Raw genomic sequence first — 23,025 nt, 5'->3', positions numbered from 1 at the left:
GCATCCTTCTCAAGAGTTGAATTCTTTCCATAAGGCAAAATCTACTGTGAAAAACAAATTGACACAAATAACTTGGCAGACTAGCAATGCTTAACCTTTTATTTAAAGTCTATTTCTTTAGAAATATACTACAGTCTGTTTGATGCTCTATTGTCAAACAGCCACTTCACAAACTACTGTCTTTGTTGCAGATACTTTTGTGATCTGACGCATTTTGGTAAGAAGAACACAAAGCACTCATTCCAGTTTTGTGTGCACATATCTAATTTGGTGTGCATTCCACCATTATGATTGCCTTGGGGGATATGTTACTCATCAGAACTAAAGATGGTTCGAAACCAACCCCCATTGAAACTGAACATAGCTGCTTTGGGTAATGGGGGGATGTCTTCAGAATCTTAACTTTGATGGAGATCTGCATTTCCTGAATCCTAGAACCATAGAATCATAGAATACTAGGACTAGAAGGGACCTCGAGAGGTCATCAAGTCCAGCCACCTGCCCTCATGGCAGGACCAAGTATTGTCTAGACTATCCCAGTCCTATCACTATGATGAACCAAACCAAAATTCCAAAACTCAACCCCCTCAACACAGGGGATAATTCATTACCTGAAGTCAGATCTAGATTTTGTCGTTCATGCTCATCTGTATTGTGAGAGGCTGGACGTGCTCTCATGTTAAAAACATGAATCAAGGTGAATGGAAGAGCCCGACCTACAGGGATTAGCAGTGTGCTAGAACTGTGGGAAAGATTGGACAGCTTGGAGCTTTCTGTTGCCTTAGTTAAATTCTTTTACCTTTTTGTCTTGGTTTCTGATCCTTAAAACAAGAATAGCACAATTTCCCTGTTTCACAAAAGGAGTGCTTTTTTCTTCAATGGCTGGGGGAGATATGCCAATCATAAACTCAGGGGTCGGGTCAGCTGAGATGCTCCTGGGAGGAAGAAACTGGTTTATCCAACACTGAGAAGTGAGGACTTTTGGGCACTGGACCTGCGATTGGACCAATGGCCCCTTATTTATCCCACCCTACGAAAGGGGAAGACTTGACTTGTTCAGGTGAACCCTGCTGAAAAGAGAACTTTCCACATTTACTGCATAGCATGCTGAGATGGTGGGAAATATTTGTGCTAATTTCCTTTTTGTAAGGGAAAACTGCAGCTTTTGCATAGCAAGGAAGGAAAGCCTGAAACATTCCTTGCTCTGTTGAGCAAAGATGTTGTTTATGTAAGACACTGTTCCAGCAGTTCCTGATCTTTTCCTGGAACTTCCTTGTTTCATTTCAGGATGCTGCCTCCCCTGGCACCTCCTTTCTATCTATCAGGGACACAACTGTCTCCCATATCTCACATTTACTGAAGGGTGGGGTAAATAGGATCTTCCTGGAATCTAGTTATGATCCCTCTAGGAGTCATAAGAACTCATGCCTTATTGTATTATTTTCCTCTTTACACAACTGACCTCTATCCAATGGGGAGGCAGCAGCAACAGTGGGTCGCAAGAGTGTCGTAACCACAATGGTCTCCCAGGATAGGGTAGTTTTGCTAAGTAAGCTTCCTTACCTAGAATTTGCAGGTGTGCTGATTGAAACATAGAAGGACTTTAATTGGATGCAGAGGGAACACATGGCTCTTACAGTCAATGTTGAGTGTAGACAGCACACACCTCACTTCACGTTCCTTTGCTTTACATTGATGTCACTTTAGTAATACCAATAGGAAAAAACTACGTGGACAGAAACCAGAGGACTCTGGCAACCCTGTGCATCGGAAACAATAGACCAATTGTCTTGCAGGCTCCTCAAAAAACACCAGTGGGCCCCATGTATCCCGCAGGCCACAGGTTGCCCACGACTGTTCTAAAGGCACAATGCTGCCCCCAGGTGCATGCATATGTTGGAAAATGCATGTGGCAATGTGGGGAGCTTTTCCTTCCTCCAATCTAGAAAGAAGGAAGAAAGGGGGGCAGCAAAAATTCCTGTTCATTCTCTATGAGTAGCTACACAGCAGCTTTATTATGGAATAAGCTATTCCAAAACTGTTTGGCCCTCCAGCCACCAGGCTCTGTGGCTAGCCAGGAAAGGTGGGGCCATGCTTTGCATGGGGGACTAAGGGGTCAGGGGCAGTAACCTGGGCTGGGGTTTGGGGTTGGCTCCACGGGGCTTGGGGGTGATGGAGGAGGCAGGGACTTGAGTGGAAGAGGTGAGTCTGGGACCTGTCTTCTCCAGGTGGGCCTTCACCCACTGCCCATGTCTACATGCTTCATTTACATCATTTCTCTGGAGTGGAGCAGGGAATGAGGGGTTCAGTGTGCAGGCTGCCCCTGGAGGAGAGGACTACCCTAGCCCTCTTTCACTGCAGAGGCTTGGGACTGGGTGAGAAGCCTCTCTGTGGTCACTGCAGTTCCAGTGGGCGCAGTTAGGGGAGTGGTGCATATCCCCTGGCTGGGGCAGATCCAGGTTTGTCTGCCACCAGCACATCCCAGACAGAGCGGGGAATGCAGCAAACTGTGCACTTTCACCTCACTCCCCAATGAAGGGAAGAAGGGAGCAATGTCGCCATATGACCAGCGAATGGGAAGAGCTTCAGCTTCCTCTGCCCGCCCTAAACAGTGCCCGGGGGTAAGAGGCTTGGGGCTGTGTCAATCTCAGATGGGAGGAGGGAGCACGCTCCTAGCCAGTCCATTTCATGGGCCTGGTAATTCTGTCTTTTCCATGTAGTTTTATGCATCTCCTCACAAATTCAGCTTCCTCTGCCCTCCCTAATGGATGCCTGAAGGGTGGAAGCTCAGGATTCGAGCAGTCCCAGATGTGGGAATAAGGAGGCACCCCCCAGCCAGCCCCTTTTACCTGCCTGGTGATTTTGTCTCTTTTCTGTATGGTTTTATGAGATGCACTCCCACTCCAGGCACATCCCATTTTCCTGGCACAACCAAACGTTGGCCTTACTTTAAGTTATAAGAGGAAGCCGAATGCCACATTTGGTCATCCTAGCTCTTACCGTTTACTGTGCTAATCCTTACCATTGAACAGCTGGACAGACAGACACACAAACACTCCAAAATACACAGTAAAACCTCGAGATACATGCAATCAAGTGGCATGTGTCTTGGGTTAATGCAACTGCCACCCCTGACAGACAGCTGCTAGCAGAGCCAGTTCTCCCAGCCGGGGAGCCCAGCAGGCGTACTAATGCTTCTGGTGCGGTTTCTCAGAAACCATGGTGCAAGCAGCTGTGTGCCCCCAGTGGAAGAAGCCAGGGGCTCTGTGGCTGCCCCTCACCCCGCTTCCTGCAGCTGCTCACTCCCCCCGCCCCTCCCACATACCCAATTTATGCAAAATTTAATTTAGGAGGTGGTTGCCCAGGATGCAACCTGTGTGTAAATCAAGGGATTACTGTAGAATAGATTATTTTAGTAACATCTTGCCACTGGCACTGCTGATCTACAGAGCCAGTTAAATCCTGTCAAGCGCTGCAGGGTGTCACAGATTAGCAAAAAGGAGTCTCAGATTTATAGTGAAAAATTTTAAAGTAGAAATATTTTTCTCTTGAACAAATAAATCTTTTAAGATGTGCCTTTCACCAAGCGCAAGTGAATTCTGTTGCTGAATGTCGCCTGTCTCCTGACAGCACCAATAAATCTACTCTGCTTGGCACAGATTTCACAATGCATTAGGTTCAGTTGGCCTTTTATCAGTCGATATCAATGTGGCCATACAGTCTGACTCTGAAGGGAGAAATTCAGAGAGAGAGAGAGAGAGGAGATCTGAGATGAGAAGCTGAACCATAATATATGCAGAAGTTTTGTTTCACAGAGGTTCTTGCAAAACGTTTCCTTGTGGGGTGGGGATTGATCTACAAGTATTTCCACCAAATATCACTTAGTGTTCTGGATTTGAAAAAAACCCAAATCCCAGCCTGAAGCTCTGATGAAGCCACTGATTTTCACCAGATTCTGTGTTGATACCATGCCAAACGTTTCAATACAATATTATACTTTTGCCCAGACAAGCTCAAATGAACTTCCCTGGGTAAGGTAACAAAAGCTCCAAATCATGCACATTTTGTGTATTTGGAGTTCAGTTGTGTGAACACTTCACATAGATCTACTTAGAAGCATTTAGAAATCTAGCATGATCTTTGAGTCTTGATGCTTGTTCCTTTCAAATTGAATGGCAAAACTTCTGTTGATTCCAAAGAGGATAACAAGTCTTTTGTCTTCATGTAAGAATGAGTTAGTTCTCCAATAGACTGTCCTCCTTAAGGCCCCTTTCAGTGCCAAATATTTTTTGCAAAATGGAAAAGTCAGTTTTACACACATGAGCAAAAGAATGCAAGTAATAGGAGTAATCCCAATGCCCATCTATTTACTAGATTTCCCACCATTGCTGACATTGCTACTAAATTACAGAGGAAAAAGCTTAATGGAGCTGGATTCATTAAAATCCATGACTGCTATCACTAGCACACTTGTTCATCCCTGAGCCCATCATCCTGCCACTGATTCCTTGTGCATGTATCTGGGGTCAAAATGCATTCCCACCTACTTCACTAACACTCTGCACATTGCAGGGGCTGTACCGTTAGATATTACACTCACAAGAAACCTAACCAGATTATCTGGACTCCCCTGGTTTTTACAGTACTGTTAATTCCTTTTTAATCCTAACTGAACTTTCAAATACAGTGTGTTTTTTGTTCAGTGTTACTGCTGGTCTAGATGTTATTCCAGTGACTGTTATGAAATACACCTCCATACGGATACAGAAATATACCACGTCATGTTCAGCATGGAGCATTGCAATATCAGTCATACTTTATGTGGGGGGTGCGCTTGCGTATCATTTCTAAAGAGTGACATCATTAATAGAAGCGGTATTGTTTAGTCAATTTATTTTTATAGACTGTTGCAAAGTTGCAATGTCCAGCAGGTCAATCAATGTCTTGTTCACACCCAGGATTAGTAAGAATTTATAACAGTGGTTCTCAGCCAGAAGGGTGTGTATCCCTGGTGGTATGGAGAGGTCTTGTACACTGACTCTCCTAAACAGTTGTCTACTTTTAGAACAGAATTCATGAAAAGCATTAAGCAAAATCAGTGAAAACTAGAATTTTATACAATTATTTGTATTGTTCTTTATGCTATACATTAAAATCACTATGGGAAAAGATGGGTCTAACTATTACTGAGGATCAATAGCAAATCTGACAACTGTGATGTGTGAGTCAGTCAATCTTTGACAATCAATCAACTCTCAATCCCGTTGGTTTCTCTGGGACTACCAACATGTTTAAGATTGAGCACGTTGCTTACGTGGTTTGTGGATCAGGGCCAAAGTATGTGGCCTCTTTCAGAATGAAGCCTAATAAACTTTCTTTCAAAAGGGCATATTTATCCTGAAAAAGTACTAATGCTGAGAAGAATCAAGCAAAGCAGTACCCTACCCTACAAGCATTCTCCCTTCTGATAGTTTTGTCTTCCTAAATATCTTTTTGGCTCATATTTAATTGGTCTTGTTCCCCTGTCTTTGTTCTCAAGTTCTGCAGGATTCTTCCAAATTTGTGATTCTTTACTACAGTGATTCTCAACCTGGTGTTCGTGAGGGCATTGCAGGGGGTCCATGAAAAACAAAAAAATATAAATAAAAATGATCATAGAAAAGAAGTTTTAAATAAATTGCAAAGTTACACTCAATTATTATTTTTAATTAAGTACCTTCCCATAATGCTGCTTATTGATGTCAGAAAATCTATGTCGTGGTTTCCTTTTTCATTTAATGAAGTATATACATAGTGGCTAGAATTGGCTTTGATGAGAGTCCGCAAACTGTTAGTGCTGGGTGGTTAGGGGCACACAAATGGTTTGGGGGGAGTAATTGGGGGTCCGTACTAGAGAAAAGGTTGAGAATCACCGATTTACTACACAAAATTAGATTACATCCAACTAATCCTTGTCTTTTTCATTCTATCCTTCAGTACTAATGATAAATTTCTGATACCGCAGTGAGAAAGGATTTCTTTAAATAATCAGTTTCTGTTTGGGTGGAGCTTTCCCCACTTTAGTTGGCAGAGCAGGCTGACTTTTATTCTTAGTCACACTGGTTTAATTATTACAGTCTTGCAGAATTCTCTTGCCTCTGCCACATGGATAGTGATGCAATACTGATGACTGGAGGCTTATTTTACCGCAGAACTATCCTTTGGTAACACTAGCTCAGACAATGACTAGATGTAGATGCTTTGAAATGTATCAGTGTGTCAAAGTTAAGACATCTGCTGCCAGGAAGAAAGCAACATTTTACCTATGCAATGGAGATTCTGAATCTAAGTATGTTTATTGCTTAGCTGTAAAAAGTATAATTCTTTTGTGTATCTTAATTATGTAAAAGCATTCATTAGGAGAGATAACAGACTGATACTGCCCATCTTGCAAAATGTTGTGGCATTCTTTATAAGAATTTAGCAATACCTATTATATCAGTGTGAGTTAGATAATTGAATAAACATCCCCAGAGTGGTAAGAGAAAGATGCAAGACTTTAACAAGCTAATCAGTTTTAACCAGTCCCTTATTAACCAGTCCAACACCAGGAAACTAGAATACAAAACACATGCAATCAAATGCCCCTGCAAATTTTCTGTACATTTTACTTGGGTTTGAAATGGGTTAGAAGTTAGGAAGGAGTGTCCATTCTACTGAATAATCATCTCTGTCTAAAAGCCACTTAACTCTGCATATTTTAATAAATTATAGGGACAAATGTTCAAATCTGGGTAACTAAATGTAAGGACGTATCTATAAATATCTAATTAAAAGTGGCCTGATTACAACAGTGCTGTGTGACTGCAAGTCCTGAAGTTCAGGCTTCTGAAAAATCAGGCCATGTGTCTAATCCTGCCTGGTTATGGAACTCATAATACGCCCTGAAAATCTAAGGCTGCTTCTACACTCACCCCTCCCATCGGAGACAGCATGGTAATGAGGCAATTCGAAGCAGGCTAATGAGGCACTAATGTGCATATTCAGCAGCTTGTTAGCATAATGGCAGCCACATGAATTTCAGAGTGTGGACTTTGAAAGGCAAACTGGCAGTGTAGTTGGGGACAGCTTCAAAATAAGTGCCCCATTTTGACGTTCCCTTCCTCAAGTCTAGTTCTGTGGGAGTAACGGAATGTCGAAGAGGGGGGCTTATTTCGAAGTTGCCCCCATCTACACTGTCAATCTGCAATTCGAAGTCTGCACTTTGAAATTCATGTGGTCGCCATGACGCTAATAAGGTGCTGAATATGCATGTTAGCACTTCATTAGCCTGCTTTGAATTGCCTCATTACCATGCTACCTCCCACAGGTGGGGCAAGTGTCGAAGCAGCCTGAGCTAAGACTGAGCGCATAGCTGGGGGAAAGGGATCATTAACAAGATTTTTAAATAGATCTTCAAAGTCAAAGTGCCCTCTACTGTCCAAAGAATTCTTTCTAGAGGCCGGATAGAAAGTCCATTTGAAAGAACTACCATTTTTGCCACATATGGGCTACGTCTACACGTGCACGCTACAAGCGACATCGAAATAGGCTATTTCGATGAATAACGTCTACACATCCTTCAGGGCTGGCAACGTCGATGTTCAACTTCGACGTTGCGCAGCCCAACATCGAAATAGGCGCAGCGAGGGAACGTCTACACGCCAAAGTAGCACACATCGAAATAGGGATGCCAGGCACAGGTGCAGACAGGATCACAGGGCGGACTAGCGCTTCCGGGGCAACAGCTAGCCGCTCCCTTAAAGGGCCCCTCCCAGACACACACAGCCTGCACAGCACATGGTCTGAGGAGCCATAGACACACAGACCCCGGGCGCCGCAGTCATGGACCCCCAGCAGCAGCAGCAGCAGCAGCAGCCAGAGGTCCACCCAGCCCTCCCGGCAGGAGCAGGGCTTGCCCTGCTCCATGCCATGCGGGAGGCAGCTGAGCACCTCCTTGCTACACCGGAGGAGGAGCTGCCCCCAGGGCAGCCGGGCTCAACCCCTAACCCTGCAGCACCCCGCCCCACCCCACCTCACACGCTGGCGGCTGTGGAGCTACCCCACCAGCACCGACTGGTGGGAGCGGCTGGTGCTTGGGGAGTGGGACGATGACCGCTGGCTCAGGAACTTCAGGATGAGCCAGCAGACATTTATGGAGCTGTGCCAGTGGCTCACCCCCGCACTCAGGCACCAGGACACGGCCATGCGGCGTGCCCTCACAGTGCAGAAACAGGTCGGCATCGCTGTCTGGAAGCTGGCCACTCCCGACAGCTACCGATCCGTGGGCCAGCAGTTTGGTGTCAGCAAGGCCACCGTCGGGGCTGTCCTCATGGAGGTAAGAGAACCCACGGGGGGAGGCCAGGGCGGGGGAGGGCAGAGGAGGGCAGGGCAGGGCAGGGCCACGCACACCCTGCTCACCCCTCATTGGTGATGTCCCATGTGCTTTCTCTGCAGGTTGTGCGTGCCATCAACGCCATGCTCCTGCACAGGCTCTGGCACAGGCCTTTGCCACCCTGGGCTTCCCCAACTGCTTCGGGGCTCTGGATGGGACTCACATCCCCATCCGCACCCCGCATCACAGTGGAGGACGATACCTGAATCGCAAGGGCTACCATTCTGTCGTCCTCCAGGCCTTGGTGGACAGCTGGGGACGTTTCCAGGACATTTATGTGGGCTGGCCTGGCAGCACCCACGACGCCCGGGTTTTCCGGAACTCGGGCCTGTGCCGCCGGCTGGAGGCGGGGACCTACATCCCCCAGCGGGAGATCCCTCTGGGGGACACCACCATGCCCTTCTGCATCATCGCAGATGCGGCATACCCCTTCCGGCTGTGGCTCATGCACCCGTACACGGGCCATCTCTCCGCTAGTCAGGAGCGCTTCAACGAGTGCCTGAACCACGCGTGCCAGGTGGTGGAGCGCTCATTTGGCCGCCTGAAGGGATGCTGGAGATGTCTCCTGACCCGCCTGGATGCGGGCCCCAACAACATCCCCCAGCTTGTGGGTGCCTGCTGCGCCCTGCACAATTTGGTGGAGAGCAAGGGGGAGACCTTTTTCCAGGGCTGGGCTGCGGAGGCCGGCAGGGCAGATGTCCAGCCACCTGCTGCCCCCAGTCGGCAGGTGGACCCCGAAGGGACCCGGGTCCAGGAGGCCCTGCGGGCCCACTTTAATGATGAGGCCGCGGGGTGAACTCTGCCCAGGCCCCCCACTGCCCGCCCCTTCCTCCACCACACTCCTGCCCCAACGCCCACACCATGGAGCACCCCACCGCACCCCCCTCCCACTTTTCCTGGACAAATGACAGCACGCACTTGTGGCTGAACTTAAACTGGTTTTTCTTTTAGAACTTTTTTTTTTAACTGTAAATATATGAAACAAGAACAAACTATATACAACATGTGGAAACAAACTAATATGTACAAATAAAACAATACTAACAAACAAGTGTCCTCATTAATAAAAAGAAAACCAGGGAGGATAAAGGGGAGAACTATTTACATGGGGGGGACGGGGCAAATGGGGGGCACCAAATAAGAGGTTCAAACTATATACAAGGGCGGGGGCCACGTCCCGGGCCCCTCGCCCCTATAGTCCAGCACTGGGCGTGGCCGGCCGGGAGCCCCACCGCGGTCGCAGGCCTGTCCGGGGCTGGCTGGGGGCGGGCTGGACCAGAAGATATGCCCGGCGAGTCTCAGGAGGCTCCAGGGGTCCCTCGGCGCTCCGGCCCTCGGCGGTGGGTGGCGGGGCGACGGTGGACAGGACGGCGACGGGCGGAGCAGCTGGTGGTGCGGCTGGTGGAGCAGGCAGGGCGGGCGCTGCGGCGGCCGGCACGGCATGGGGGGCCAGGTAGTCCACCAGGTGGTTGAAAGTGTCCATGTAGGCCCCCCATGCCTCTTGGCGCTAGGCCAGCGCCCGCTCCTGCAGCTGCAGGTGCTGCTCCGCGACCTCCAGCTGCCGACAGTGGATGGCCAGCAGCTGGGGGTCCGTCGCCGTCGGCTGTTGGTGGCACGGGGTCCGCCGTCTAGCCCGCCGTGGGGCCGGTCGGTCCTCGGCCGAGGGGCTGGCCTGGAGCGATGGTCCTGGAGGGCTCTCTGGGACCACTGATGCCTCGCCGGCGCTCTCTTCCGGTCCTTCTGATGGTGCAGGTGCGGGACACAGGAGAGGAGGTGGGGAAGAAGAATGGAGACAGGTGTTAGTGTGGGCCCCGAGCCGTGGCCTTTGTCCCCCCAGCCCTGTGCTGCAGGTTCCCCATCCCCGTCCCCGGGAGATGCTGCTGTGATGGATGGGGTTCAGGGGTCCCCCTGCCCTGCACCCCGTCCCCTGGTGGGAGCGACTCTCACTTCACTCCGCAGGGTCTGACAGTAGGAGAGGTTTCTTAGGCCACAGATGCCCAGTTTCTCCCAGGAGTGACAGCACCAGCTGTCGGAAGAGACAGTCCTTCCAACCCATCGTGGGGAGAAGACCCCAAGAGGTGCCCCTCTGGGATGCAGCTTTCCCCCTCCTCAGGCTGGCTGCCTTCCAGCTCTCCCTTCCCCTAGCCTCTACCTGTGGCCCCCGCCCTCCTCCCCCAATTCAAAGCCAGCTCGGCTCCTCCCTCCTCCTTGTTCAGGGCAGAGGTGTCACCTGCCAGCTGTAGCCCCAGGATCCTCCTTTGCCCCTGGGAGCTATTCGGCTCTTGGTTCTCATATCTAGCCTGAGTCTCCCTTTTGCACTCCCCCCCCTCCATCACATGCTGCTGCTGCTGCTGCTGTTGCTGCTGCTGCTGCTGCTGCTGCGGGGTGTCCCACCCCCTCCTCCTGGGGGCCCCTCGAGGTTCCACTCCCCCCTGCCCTGGGGATGGGGCATGGCACTGTCATGCGGGGTCGGGGGGGTTGGGGGGGCAGGGGCTGATGCAGTGCTGTGAGGGACATGGCCCTGCTGTCCTTGGGGTCATGGCCATGTGAGCATGTGGGGGGCCCAGGACACATATCTATTACCCCCCCACCCCTCAAGCCTAGGGGTGTCCACCAGAGGGGGGTACATACCTGTCGGTCCACTCCCACGGTCTGGAGATCCCGGGAGGGTGGAGGCCCGGCTGCTGCTCTGGGATGGCAGGAGGAGGATCTGCAGCCCGGATTCTGCGGAGGAGGAGCCCCCCCCACCTCCTCCTCCTGCCGCGATGTCCTGGGGGTGGGCTCCGGGGGGGGCCCCCGGGGTGCGGGGCTTACCTCCGGGGTGGACTCCGTCTGCAGGGCCTGCTGGGGCTCGTCGGCCGAGGTATCAAGGGTGGCTGGAGGGGAGGAGGTGTGCCGGGGGCCCAGGATGTCCCTGAGCTCCCTGTAAAAGGGGCAAGTGACGGGGGCGGCCCCAGATCGGCTGGCCGCATCCTGGGCCCGGGAGTAACCCTGCTGCAGCTCCTTGACCTTACTCCTGACGTGATCAGGAGTGCGGGCAGGGTGACCCCGGGCAGCCAGGCCATCGGCCAGCCGAGCGAACACTTCCGCGTTCCACCTCTTGCTCCCCATTACCTGGAGCACCTCCTCCTCGCTCCAGAGCCCCAGCAGGTCCCGCAGCTCGGCCTCCATCCAGGAGGGGCCCCACTGCCACTTGCCAGCCTGGCTGCCCTTCTGGCTGGGCTGGCTGCCCTGGCTCCCCTTGGGGGGGGTCCCCTGGGGGCGCTGGGGGGGCTGCCGGGCAGCCATCGCAGCTGGGTGGGTGGCTGAGGAACGTGCAGGCTGGCCGCATGTCTGGGCTGCTGCCTGCACGTTCCCTCAGCTTCCTGCACAGGAAGGGAGGGGGAGGGGACCTTTAAGGGGCCGCTCCATGCGGCCACCATTGAGCTGAGGGGCTGGAGAGAGCGTCTCTCAACCCCTCAGCTGATGGCCGCCATGGAGGACCCAGCAATTTCGGTGTTGCGGGATGCGCAATGACTACACGGTCCCTACTTCGACGTTGAACGTCGAAGTAGGGCGCTATTCCTATCCCCTTATGGGGTTAGCGACTTCGACGTCTCGCCGCCTAACGTCGAAGTTAACTTTGAAATAGCGCCCGACGCATGTAGCCGTGACGGGCGCTATTTCGAAGTTAGTGCCGCTACTTCGAAGTAGCGTGCACGTGTAGACATGGCTCTTATGTAAGAAATTAAGGATCTAATAAGAACTATATTGAAAAGTTTTCTAACTACTGTGCTTCTATCTAGTTTTCTGTGCTCTACCTCCCTGCTTCTTTTTCACATAGCTTTTTAAATTAGTAACTTTTTAAAAGGGATTAGGGATCTCATATGCCCAGTGAGAGGTACTTTAATGGGCCTGATCATCAGGAAATGCTGAGGACCCACCCACTGAAAATCGAGTTCCTTTACGCTGTCTCTAACTGAGAACTCAGAACCTGAGGCACCAAAAGTAACTACAGGTTGAACCTCTCTTATCCTGCACTCTTGGGACACTGACCAGTGCAGAACAAAAGAATTTGCTAGACAACGTGGGGTCCATATTTTCTAACACATTACCAACACTTTCACTGTTTAAGGGGCTCTGAGAAGATATTTAGGAGTAAATTACAGCTAAATAACAGCACACAACACTGAGAGCCAGGACTGGTGGCTGCAAACAAACTTTATGGGACCACAGGAGCTTGGCCACACCCATGATAAGTGGTTGTATGGGTAATTAAAATCATGCCGGATTATGGAGTTTGCTAGATGAGACAGTTCCAGATTAGAGAGGTTCAACCTGTAGTCTCTTTTGGAAACTATGTCCTCCATTACTGTTCTGGTTTCTCTAGAACCTTTTTTGGAGACTGGGAAGGTCAGACTGCTTATGAAGCAGCCAGATAACATCCCCTCACGAGAAGTAGATGGCTTCAAATATCTTTATTTACTATGGTCATATTGGGTAATATATTCAGAAATAACTAAATGGCTTATGAGATCTTGAAAATGTGACCCTTGACATCATTATTCTATACTTTCCCTAGATTCTTTTCAGTCATAGACATTTTTTTAGTTTCTACTTTATTGTGAAAGCTTATCAGAGAAATTGGTGTTGTATAAACCAGACCTACTGTATGTGTCAACCACTTGTCCTTGCCTAAAGCAGTCTGCCATACCTGATCATGAGCCACATTCATGTAATGCTTTTTATGTTTGTTAGGCAATTAAATATTATTGTGTCTGACAGAAAAATATGGGACATGCAATTAAAATAAGATTTCAGATGTAAATACCTATCAGGCCTTACTTAAACATTTCTGCTTGTTGCACAGGACCTCAGCATGGCTGTGGAGGTTATTTGACAAATTCAAGTAACAGCTTTGGCTCTCCAGACTCTGATATGGATGGCAGATATGACAGAAACTTGGAATGTGTGTGGATCATAACTGCACCTTTGAACAAGCTGATAAATCTCACCTTCACCACATTTGTTCTTGAAGCATCATCTTCTCAAACTTGCCGATATGATTATGTCAATGTAAGAGAGCCCATATTCTAATCAGGACATACCAGATAGAGTAAATTCTTTCATATCTGGCAGCCCTAGGACCAGGAGGTTGCCAGATATTCAAATATTCTGGATAATAGAGAGGTATACCTAGCAATACATAACACTAAAGAAAAACAAGATTAGATACTAAGAAAGAAACCAAAATGTATACAGAATACTTTATTTACCAACCATAGTGCTGTATACAGTAAACTTATACTGTATTTGCTGTGTTTATTTGTATTTATTTTCACTACACTGTACTTGTGGAAAGCTTAACTAAAATTTACTTATGCTTAAAATGTTGGTTATTTGAGAGCTCCAGATAATAGAATGCCAGATATGAAAGAGTTTAATCAGTGGAGGGGGCTTTATAAAGAAAATTAAATTGCTTGTTTTTGAAAATGAAACTTCTACAGTAGGATAAATCATTGAAGTACTCAAAGTAAAATCCTGGCTTTTTGGAATTCAATAGTAGTTTTGTCATAGACTTCCATGGGGATAGGTTTCACTTCCAGGATTTCACTGAATTAAAAGTCTAATGTGTAATCTACTTCATATATAAAATGCCACAAACAAAATAAAACTTGAGTTGCAGAATAAGTCATATACTTCAAAGAACAGTTGAAGCGTTACTATATCCTACAAACTGTATATAAACACTTCTTATTTTAAAACATATAAAAAGATAAATCCAGGTAATGGATCCACATACCTTGACTCCATTCCATTGTATATGATTATGTAGTATGCAAAGCACATCATAGGATGTTCTGAAATGCTGGCACCCAGCATCAAGTTGGGTATATTGTAGAGCTGATCAAAAATTTTCCACAAAAATTATATGGACGCTCTCCGAAAACACTTTCATTGAAAATGGTTGAGTTTTCATCAAAAACGAATACCCTCTCCCAGCCAAAGAGTTGAGTTTTTGGCTGTTTTCTTGAATAAGGGAATTGAAATAATTTGATCATAATTAATAAAATAGCTTATTTGAATATGTGAACCTTGATTATCAGGATTTTTTTAGTGAAAGCGCAAGAAAACCTTCCTTTCTTGAGAGGAAAGCTTCTTAAAACCGTATGTCGAATAAGAGTTAGAGAACTAGATGTTTGTTAATCTATTTATATCTGTTGTGAAATAGCACAAGTACCAAAAATATTAGTGAAGTATCTGTTTTCTCCCCATTTAGCTGTATGATGGAGAGAATGAAAATGCCCGTTTAGCTGGCACATTTTGTGGGTCCTCAGTGCCAGCTCCATTTCTTTCTACCAATAACTTCTTGATGGTGAAGTTTATCACAGATAGTTCTGTGCAAATGGCCGGTTTCAATGTTACCTACACCATTGTGGATCGTAAGTGTTTTATTGATTTATTATCCCAAACTGAAATGTGCATTTAAACAGTGAATCCAGGAGCCTTTTCTCCACACCAGAATTCAGTATAGAAATACACCCATTGGGTGGGTGCACTTTGTGTAATTCTACGAAGAAGCTTACGAACAAATCTAAAACAGCATCTCCCTGGACTCCAGCAGCAGTCCAGTCTCTTTTGGTTGCAGGATGGTTATCAGCCTCAAGAGCAAAAGGGGAACAATTCATCATAGGAGGTTACTATGTATTTTGAGGATAAGGAAAATAAGCATGTAGCTGCATGTAGACCATATGCAGGCACAGAGATTGATAGATGTAGTTTGACACCCTGATTAGAATGTTTTCCATTTATACTTTACCTCTAAAGAACCATCAGAAGATCAATGTGAAAGCATAATGAATTCCAATAAACAATTAAGTAGCTTTGCTGTGGTGGACAGCTTTTTCATATGCCTTGCGGTATTAGATATGATTAATTAAGTTGTCATTGCTTCCCACAGGATTGTGTGGTGGAACATATAATGCAACTTCTATCCCACAGTCCACAATGTCACCTAATTTCCCAAATGCCTATCCACCATTTACTGTCTGCATATGGATCATTGACGCCCCACCACAGCAGCAAGTCAAACTAGTGGTAGAGGTATTCCACATCCACTCCAGTCAGGACTGCTCTCAGAATTATCTGGAGTTCCAGGACCCAACAATGGTAAGACTTGTGCAATTTATGTCACTGGTCAAACAAAGTTAGTAACAGACATTAGTTCTCAACTTGTTTGGAGCAAAGTAAATAGAATGATCGCTGTTAGGGTGTACTGCAAGTCACTGTGCTAATAATACTGGATTTAATTCATTTCTAGGCAGGCGGGGTTCCTATACAAGTTTTTATTCACTATCACTTAAGCCTCATAAGTGACATGAAGACCTCATGCAAATCTTGTGTAAAAGGGGCATTTCACTCACTGTGTAGGGTTACCTCTCATAATTACACCAGACCACATTTCTGCAAATTGTAACATACATGAAATATTGCCCATCAGCTTTTTATCATATTATTCAAGAATCACAATGAAACAAATGTCATGCAAAAAGTGATGTTTATGGAATAGGCACAGAAAAAAAGTGTTATTTTGTAGCTTCACAAAAACAAAAAATAAACAGTCCTGTAGCACCTTAGAGACCAATAAATATATTTATTAGGTAATGAGCTTTCGTTGGTAAGACCCACTTCATCAGATCAGTACCTAATAAATGCAATTGTTACTCTTTAAGGTGATACAGAACAGAAAGAAATAACTTGTTTCCATGTTATTAAATATTACTAAACCCTTTTTTGTTGTGTTTCAATTTGGGCATGAAAATCATCATTAACTATTGGTTGACCTCTGGTGGCTGAAAATTAGTTTTTAATATATTTAAATATTACATTACTTTTATATAGATATTAGAGTGTGATCTGTATCAAAAGTGCACATAAAACTAATATCAGGAATATAACAGTAAGCCTTTTATGCTGACCCTAAACTCCATTGTGGCTTACTTATTACCATCAATAATCAAAATGCAGTTAAAAATCAAGCCCTTTTTACACAGTGAAAATATTGTAGCAAAATGGCACATTACCTTTAATTGTTAAAAAAGGATTTTTTTCTTTAATGTTTCTACATTTATCAAAAAAGGCAATTTTGATACCTGAGAAAATATAGAACTTGGACAATTGTAACTAGCCACCAATGACAACATTAATGCTTTTCTTAAACTATGCACTCGCAAGACAGACACAGAACAGTCTATAATGCAAATTAGGATTTAAGCACCTGTTTAGCTGACTTTCCCCTTTTTTTTCAATGTAAAATATACAAAACCGTGTCTAGTGAGAGTATAAGCTGTTCACCTAGAGAGTTCACAATGCTGAAAGACAAGATTTTTAATCAGATTTTAATACTGTAACATATTAGAATGCTGTAGGTCACCCAGAGGCAAGTAGGCAAAGGGAATTACCATTTAACAGTAACTTGTAAGTTACTTATATTTATTTAATTCCAGGGTAACCATGGACAGGTCAATAGATTCTGTGGCACTGACAGTTTTGCCGTGCCTGAGTTTTATTCTTATGGTCGGACTGCTATTGTGACTTTCAAATCAGCGAACTACATGACTAATAACAGAGTCAGGTTTACCTATCAGGCTGCAGGTAAGCTTTGAAGTTTCTCGGGCATATGCCTACAGATTCTTTGTTCACTATGGAAAGTAAACATACAACAGTACGGAAGTTTGTAAGGCTTACAGATGTTTTGTTTCCCCACCCTCCTCCCCCTAGGTTGCAGCAGAGAATATAATCAATCATTTGGTTATCTGAAGAGTCCTGGCTGGCCTGGTCTCCATCCCCATAACTTGGATTGTGCCATCATTCTACGAGCTCCTCTGAATCACACAATTTCTCTCTTTTTCCATGCTTTCAATTTGGAAGACAGCAGCCGATGTTCTTTGGATTTCTTAGAGGTACCAAGAAATTAGATTTTACGCATCTGATCCCAAGCCCCTGGAGGTCAGATGGAATCTTTCTCTTTACTTTGGTAGGCTTGGCTTAAGCCCCGTGGACCTTAGGAACTTTGCTATTCCTATCAATTTTATGTTGAAGGTGCTCAGATACTGCAGTGATGGGTGGCAGTATAAAATTCCAAAATAGATGACTAGTTAATTGTATCATCCACTAGCTGCTGCTCATCCAGGTACTGCTGTCTGCTAGACACTGAGCAAGTTTCAAGCTGCTGTTATTTCATTCGATGTCAACATCTATGGAAAAAACAGCAGTCTTCAGGCTCACAAGCTGGTCACCCAGCACATAAGTGCTAAAATCCCTTTTAAATGTGCAAAAGTAGTAGACACATGATTGGTAGTGGAAGACATGCAGGTGCTTTAAAGGTGCTTTCTGAAGTGAGGAAAGAGATTCCTACCAGCCACATAAAGCCATTTACTCATTCCTTTCATGAGCGGTGAAGGTTTCACCATATATATCCTCAAGTTTCTAATGCAAATGGTTTAGGTACCAGAAATCAGATGTTCGTTTTGTGGGAGGATTATCTGTTCCTCATTTCTTTTCTGCTACGTGCCCTATTTCACTCTCCTCTAAAGATAGGTTTGAACTCTGTAATATGACCACATCTCTGCTTTGAGCCTACCCAGATGAAGAAGTAACCTCTCCATATCTAGCGATCAATTTCTCAACAAGAGTAAAACATGTAGGGGTATATTTGAAATACAAAGTTTAGGCCTTAGCCAAGCAGCTCTCATGAAAAGGAAAAAGTACTACACCCTAAAGTTTAGCTTAAAAATGTTGGCCATATATGTTCTGTGCAATCATTTAGAAAGCCTACAGAGTCTGGTTAAATGCCTCCTCACCCTTCTGAGCAACAGCTTGCTGGATGAAAGAAAGATACATGTTGTGAATAGTCACAATGATACTTCAGTTGTGCCATACATAAGAATCACAGCTCCTTTGCTCCCTGCTAGTGGTTTGTTTTTCTTGTCCACCATGACAATGACTTTAATATTAATAGCAGGCTCATATTTCTTTAAAGGTCAGAAACGGCAGTGATGCGGATTTCCCACTCCTTGGCAGGTATTGTGGAAAAACCGTGCCCAGTCCAATCTTCCCTAGAAATCATGTTGTATATCTGCATTTCAAGAGTGACATTTTAGTTGCTCGTGATGGATTTGAGATCACATGGACTTCATCACCCACTGGTAAGGCACTAGATAATCATACCTAGCACGTATACTGAATCATCATTCTGAAGGCTGAAAGGCACAGCCATTCTAATCAGTGAACAAGAGCTTAAACTAAACAGTATTCAGACTAGACGTAGAATACTTCAAATATTTTGGCAAGCTGGGAGAATTGAATATTTTTTATTTTAGGTCAATCTTGTCAAATCAGCCAAAGAAATAAACCCATTCATGCCAGACTACCTACTGATCACATTATGGCCCATGGCCAGTTCATACCTCCTTGTACTGGGGGAGCACAGTCTAATGTGGAAGACATGTGACTGCCTCCATGTGTTTCCTCTGTCCAGAGACCTCCCTTCTCTGTGGTCCATATGGCACCATTTCACTGTCCATACACCAGGAGAATTATCTGCACGGGAGGTGGGAGAGGCTCTGTCCTGCTCCTACAGTACCTCTGTCCTGCGTGTTTGGTTGTCCTCCCTGGCAGGGGAAGAGAGGTGAGTGGGAGGGAGATACTTCTCATGAGACTAAAGGTGCACACTCCCAGTCACTGTGTCTGTGCAGCATGGCAGCTACCTTAGTGACAGCCTGGCTGGGGAGGTAACAGCCTGCCCTACCTCCTTTGCTCTCTGCCCAGGCCCAGCTGACAGTGACAGGGGCTGAGCAAGTTGGAACTCCCTTCTCCCACAGCATGTTTCTGATTTGCTCAGCCCCTGTTCTTGGTATCCAGGCCCAGGTTGGGAGCAGAGGCTACAGGGCCAAGCTGCTGCACTATACAGAGCAGCAACCCAGCGAGACTGGCCTGAGAAGCAGCTGATCTCACCCCTTTCTCTCTCCTAGGGTTGCCAATTCCCCAGGATTGGCCTAGAGGGTAATTTTAATTAAATATTATGTCATGTGATGAAATCTCCAGGAATATATCCAGCAAAAATTGGCAACCCTATTATCTCCGTATTGTATTATTTTCCTGTGTGAATTCACTCCAGAGCAGAGTGATTGTCTGGTTTCACCCACACAGCTGCTATTGGGCATTTACATGTCATGTTCTGGATTATTCTGGCAGAGTCTGGTGCTGCTTTGAGTTGGTGTCCTGGTCTGTGGGGAACTTGCTTCTGAGGATGGGCTTGAAGAGATTAGCAGGTTGTTTGAAGGTCAGAAGAGGGGATTCAGGAAATATCCCTTCTGGGATAGGGAGACCATCAAGTATGGGTGATAGTTGTTTGATCTTATCCTGTAAGGTTCCATTGTGAAGGTAATCAACCTATCGCTAAGGTCTCAAATGAACTCACACAAGAAACACACAAAAACATCACGTCACCTGTGGGTGAACACATCACAAAATGTTCACTCTGTATACAATGATCTATCTGTCCTTATCCTCAAAGGAAGCCTGTACAACTTTTTCAAAACACAAACCAGGGAGCTTAAATGCATAACTCTGCTAGACACTAAAAATCTTGGACAGAACAGAGGCACTGGATTTATGGTTTATTATTATGACAATCTATAACCCACGAACAACTACCCCACAGTTGCTTCCTTCCCTTTCTGCCCTATGATTGGAGAAGTGTTAACAGGCCATGTAACTTGAATGATCTTTTGAAATATGTATTAATTACTTATGCAAAACAGTTCCACCTTGTGTTTGGTTGTCACAGTATGAGTACATTTCCCAGACTTGAAGAGTTCTGTGAAAGTTTGAAACCTTTTCTAAAAGTTGATCTTACTTTACCCATCTTGTCTCTCATCATTCTTCCAAACCATACTAGTTCCCAGAATGCCTGAGCGTAACACCATAGAAAAGAACCTGTAAAAATATGGATATAAAGCTTCTGGGTTGTACATTATGTTGTGGAAATAAACGTTTAGAACTAATGAATATCCTCTTTTTCCAGGATGTGGAGGAACTTTATATGGAAACACTGGTTCGTTTGCCAGCCCTGACTATCCTGCAACTTACCAGAACAATACAGATTGTGAATGGATCATCACTGCCCCCAGGGGAAGAATTGTTACAGTTAATTTTGTTTTCATCAGCATTGATGATCCAGGTGACTGTACTAGGAACTACCTGGTACTTTACAATGGGCCAGATGCCAGCTATCCACGAATGGGACCATACTGTGGAATGGTACGTAGTCTTTATTTTGTTATAGTAACTCTTTGAAAATATTTTTTATTCCTTTTATATTTAAAGTTGCTTATCTAATTCTGACAGAAATTGTATATGGACAATAAATAAAGCTAAATAAATTGGGTTTCTGTTGCATTCTATTAGGACAGTGGTTCTTAACCTCGGGGACATGCATCCCTTAGAGGTGCATGATGACCTTTCTAGGGGTGCGAGACGTACCAGATTTTTTTAGAAGGTAAATCATCAAAAACACAAATTAAGCTCGGACGTGTAAATACAACTTCTTTGTTTCATCAAACCTATGCATGAATTCAGTCAGCCACTAAATGTTAGCGTGTTGGTTACAGTTTACTTCCACAGCAAAACTCCGCAACATCTCTGGGTAGTACTTGTGTATTTTTGTATGCCTACTGTACTATTATTTGTGGTGAGTAATAACATAAAAGTGTTTTACATATATTTAATATGCATTTAAACGTATATAGGCCCCCATCTCCATTTTTGATTTTTGATAAGGGGTACAAGAACATATATGATCTTTGATAAGGGCTGTGAGAACATATTTTGAGACCCAAAGGGGTGCAGGCTGCAGTAAAGGTTAAGAACCACTGTATTAGGAAGTCCTCTAGATAATCTTTTCAAATGAGGACAATATAGTGACATCTAGTGGGCTGCATGAAGTGTTTTTTTGTTTTGTTTTTTGTTTTTTCTCAGAACTCAGCTACTTTGTTTATATTCTGATACTGGTAATAGTTTGTGAGCAAAATACACTTGCTATATTCCAGTGCCAAGTGCAGCAATAAATTAATTGAGAATTGAGACCACATATTTTTTAATCCACATGTGGTTTTCTAATGCGCTAACAAGGAGCCTGCTTATCAGGCTGGCTCAAATTGTATATGCATACAGAAATATTTAAAGGTATGATTTTTTTTAAATATTCCTTTTATCTTTAGGATACAAACATTGCTTCATTTACTGCTACATCACATCAAGTCTTCATAAAATTCCATGCTGAATATGCAACTTTACCATCAGGCTTCCAGTTAACTTGGACCAGCTAAATAAGCTGAAACCATTATTCCAAAGAAGTAGAGTACCTCAATACTTAGCAGATATATTAGGTCATAAAGTGACTGTTTGAGATCTCACTGTGATCACTTTAACAAAAGTAACTTCCTGTAAGTATAGTTATTGCAGATTTACAATTATTTCAAGCAAATTTGTTCTCCTTTATATTTAAAAGAATGTTTCTGTGAAAATGTTCTGGATGTCTTTGAAACATAATATGAGTTTATAAAATTACTACATGATTTGAAATAAATGTTCTCCAAATAATTTTCAAAAACATGTGTTTGTAACTTACTGTTACTAAAAGTTTGTTAGGGAGAAATATTGACCACAAAATACACAGTATCTGATATGCTAAGAAAATAATCTCAAATGAAAAAAGTATTTTCAAATATGATTAGGGGATTTAGGTACACAGTTGTCACTATCTAATGGGCTTTGAAAATCTCAGCCATCATTTCAAGTAAGTTTGGAAAAAGCTTATATTTTTTCAGAAAAAATCACCGTCATGCAAATTTTACGTGAGTAACTTATGTTAGAAGTTCTATTGATCTCACAGTACTGAGGACTTTCAAAAACTATTCATTTTATTGAGGACCTTGATCCAAAAAAGCATGTAGGCACAGGTTTAATTTTATGATTAGTCCTATTAAAGTCCATGGGATTACTTGCGTGATTCAAATTTACATGTGTATAAATGGTTGGAGGCTTGAAACCTTTGACCAATAGGTAACCAAAGCTAGTGAGTGGGCCACGTAAGTGGCCCTCCTTCATCTCAATAAGTGGCAAGATTGCTGTAATGAAGACTGTCCCCTGGGACAGGACATTTTTGCTAACTGTGCTTGCATACTTAGCATTTGTGAGGTGTGCCCTTTGAACTGTAGCAGTGCTCTGATTGGATTCAAAGAAAGATACAGGTTTCACAGTCAATGTTGTGTGCTGTGATCACGCACCTCACTTCTTGTGTTCTTGGTTTATGTGTATGTCACTTTAGTAATACCAGTAGGAGAAAAAAGCCCAAAAAAACACAAAAAAACCCAAACACCTGTGCAGACAGAATCTGCCGACCCTGTACATGTGCAACAGTAAAAAAAAATGTTTCACATGCCACACACTGAGCCCTGATGGGTCTAATGTGGCCCAGAGGCTCCAGATTGCCCACCAATGCCTTTGACTTTGCATATCACTTTAAGTCTCATAATTATCATTGAGACATTAACCTCATTAAGCTTCTC

The 23,025-nt window shown here is 44.8% G+C and overlaps 1 protein-coding gene across 1 annotated transcript in view; it reads left to right on the top strand.

The window, feature by feature from the left end:
* CUBN (cubilin) overlaps positions 1-22,053 on the top strand; it is a 250,358-nt gene extending 228,305 nt beyond the window's left edge. The window contains exons 61-68 of the mRNA XM_074985503.1: positions 13,263-13,468; positions 14,673-14,835; positions 15,354-15,562; positions 16,900-17,047; positions 17,174-17,355; positions 18,435-18,600; positions 20,481-20,716; positions 21,676-22,053. Of these exons, the coding sequence (XP_074841604.1) occupies positions 13,263-13,468; positions 14,673-14,835; positions 15,354-15,562; positions 16,900-17,047; positions 17,174-17,355; positions 18,435-18,600; positions 20,481-20,716; positions 21,676-21,783 (1,418 nt within the window). The 3' untranslated portion in view covers positions 21,784-22,053. The remainder of the gene's footprint in view (positions 1-13,262; positions 13,469-14,672; positions 14,836-15,353; positions 15,563-16,899; positions 17,048-17,173; positions 17,356-18,434; positions 18,601-20,480; positions 20,717-21,675) is intronic.
* The last annotated feature ends 972 nt before the right edge of the window (positions 22,054-23,025 follow it).

The sequence above is a fragment of the Carettochelys insculpta genome, chromosome 2 (assembly GCF_033958435.1).
Source record: "Carettochelys insculpta isolate YL-2023 chromosome 2, ASM3395843v1, whole genome shotgun sequence".
In the NCBI taxonomy this organism is placed as follows: Eukaryota; Metazoa; Chordata; order Testudines; family Carettochelyidae; genus Carettochelys; species Carettochelys insculpta.
Note: the sequence above shows the minus strand (reverse complement) of the source record. Positions and strands in the feature narration are given on the sequence as shown.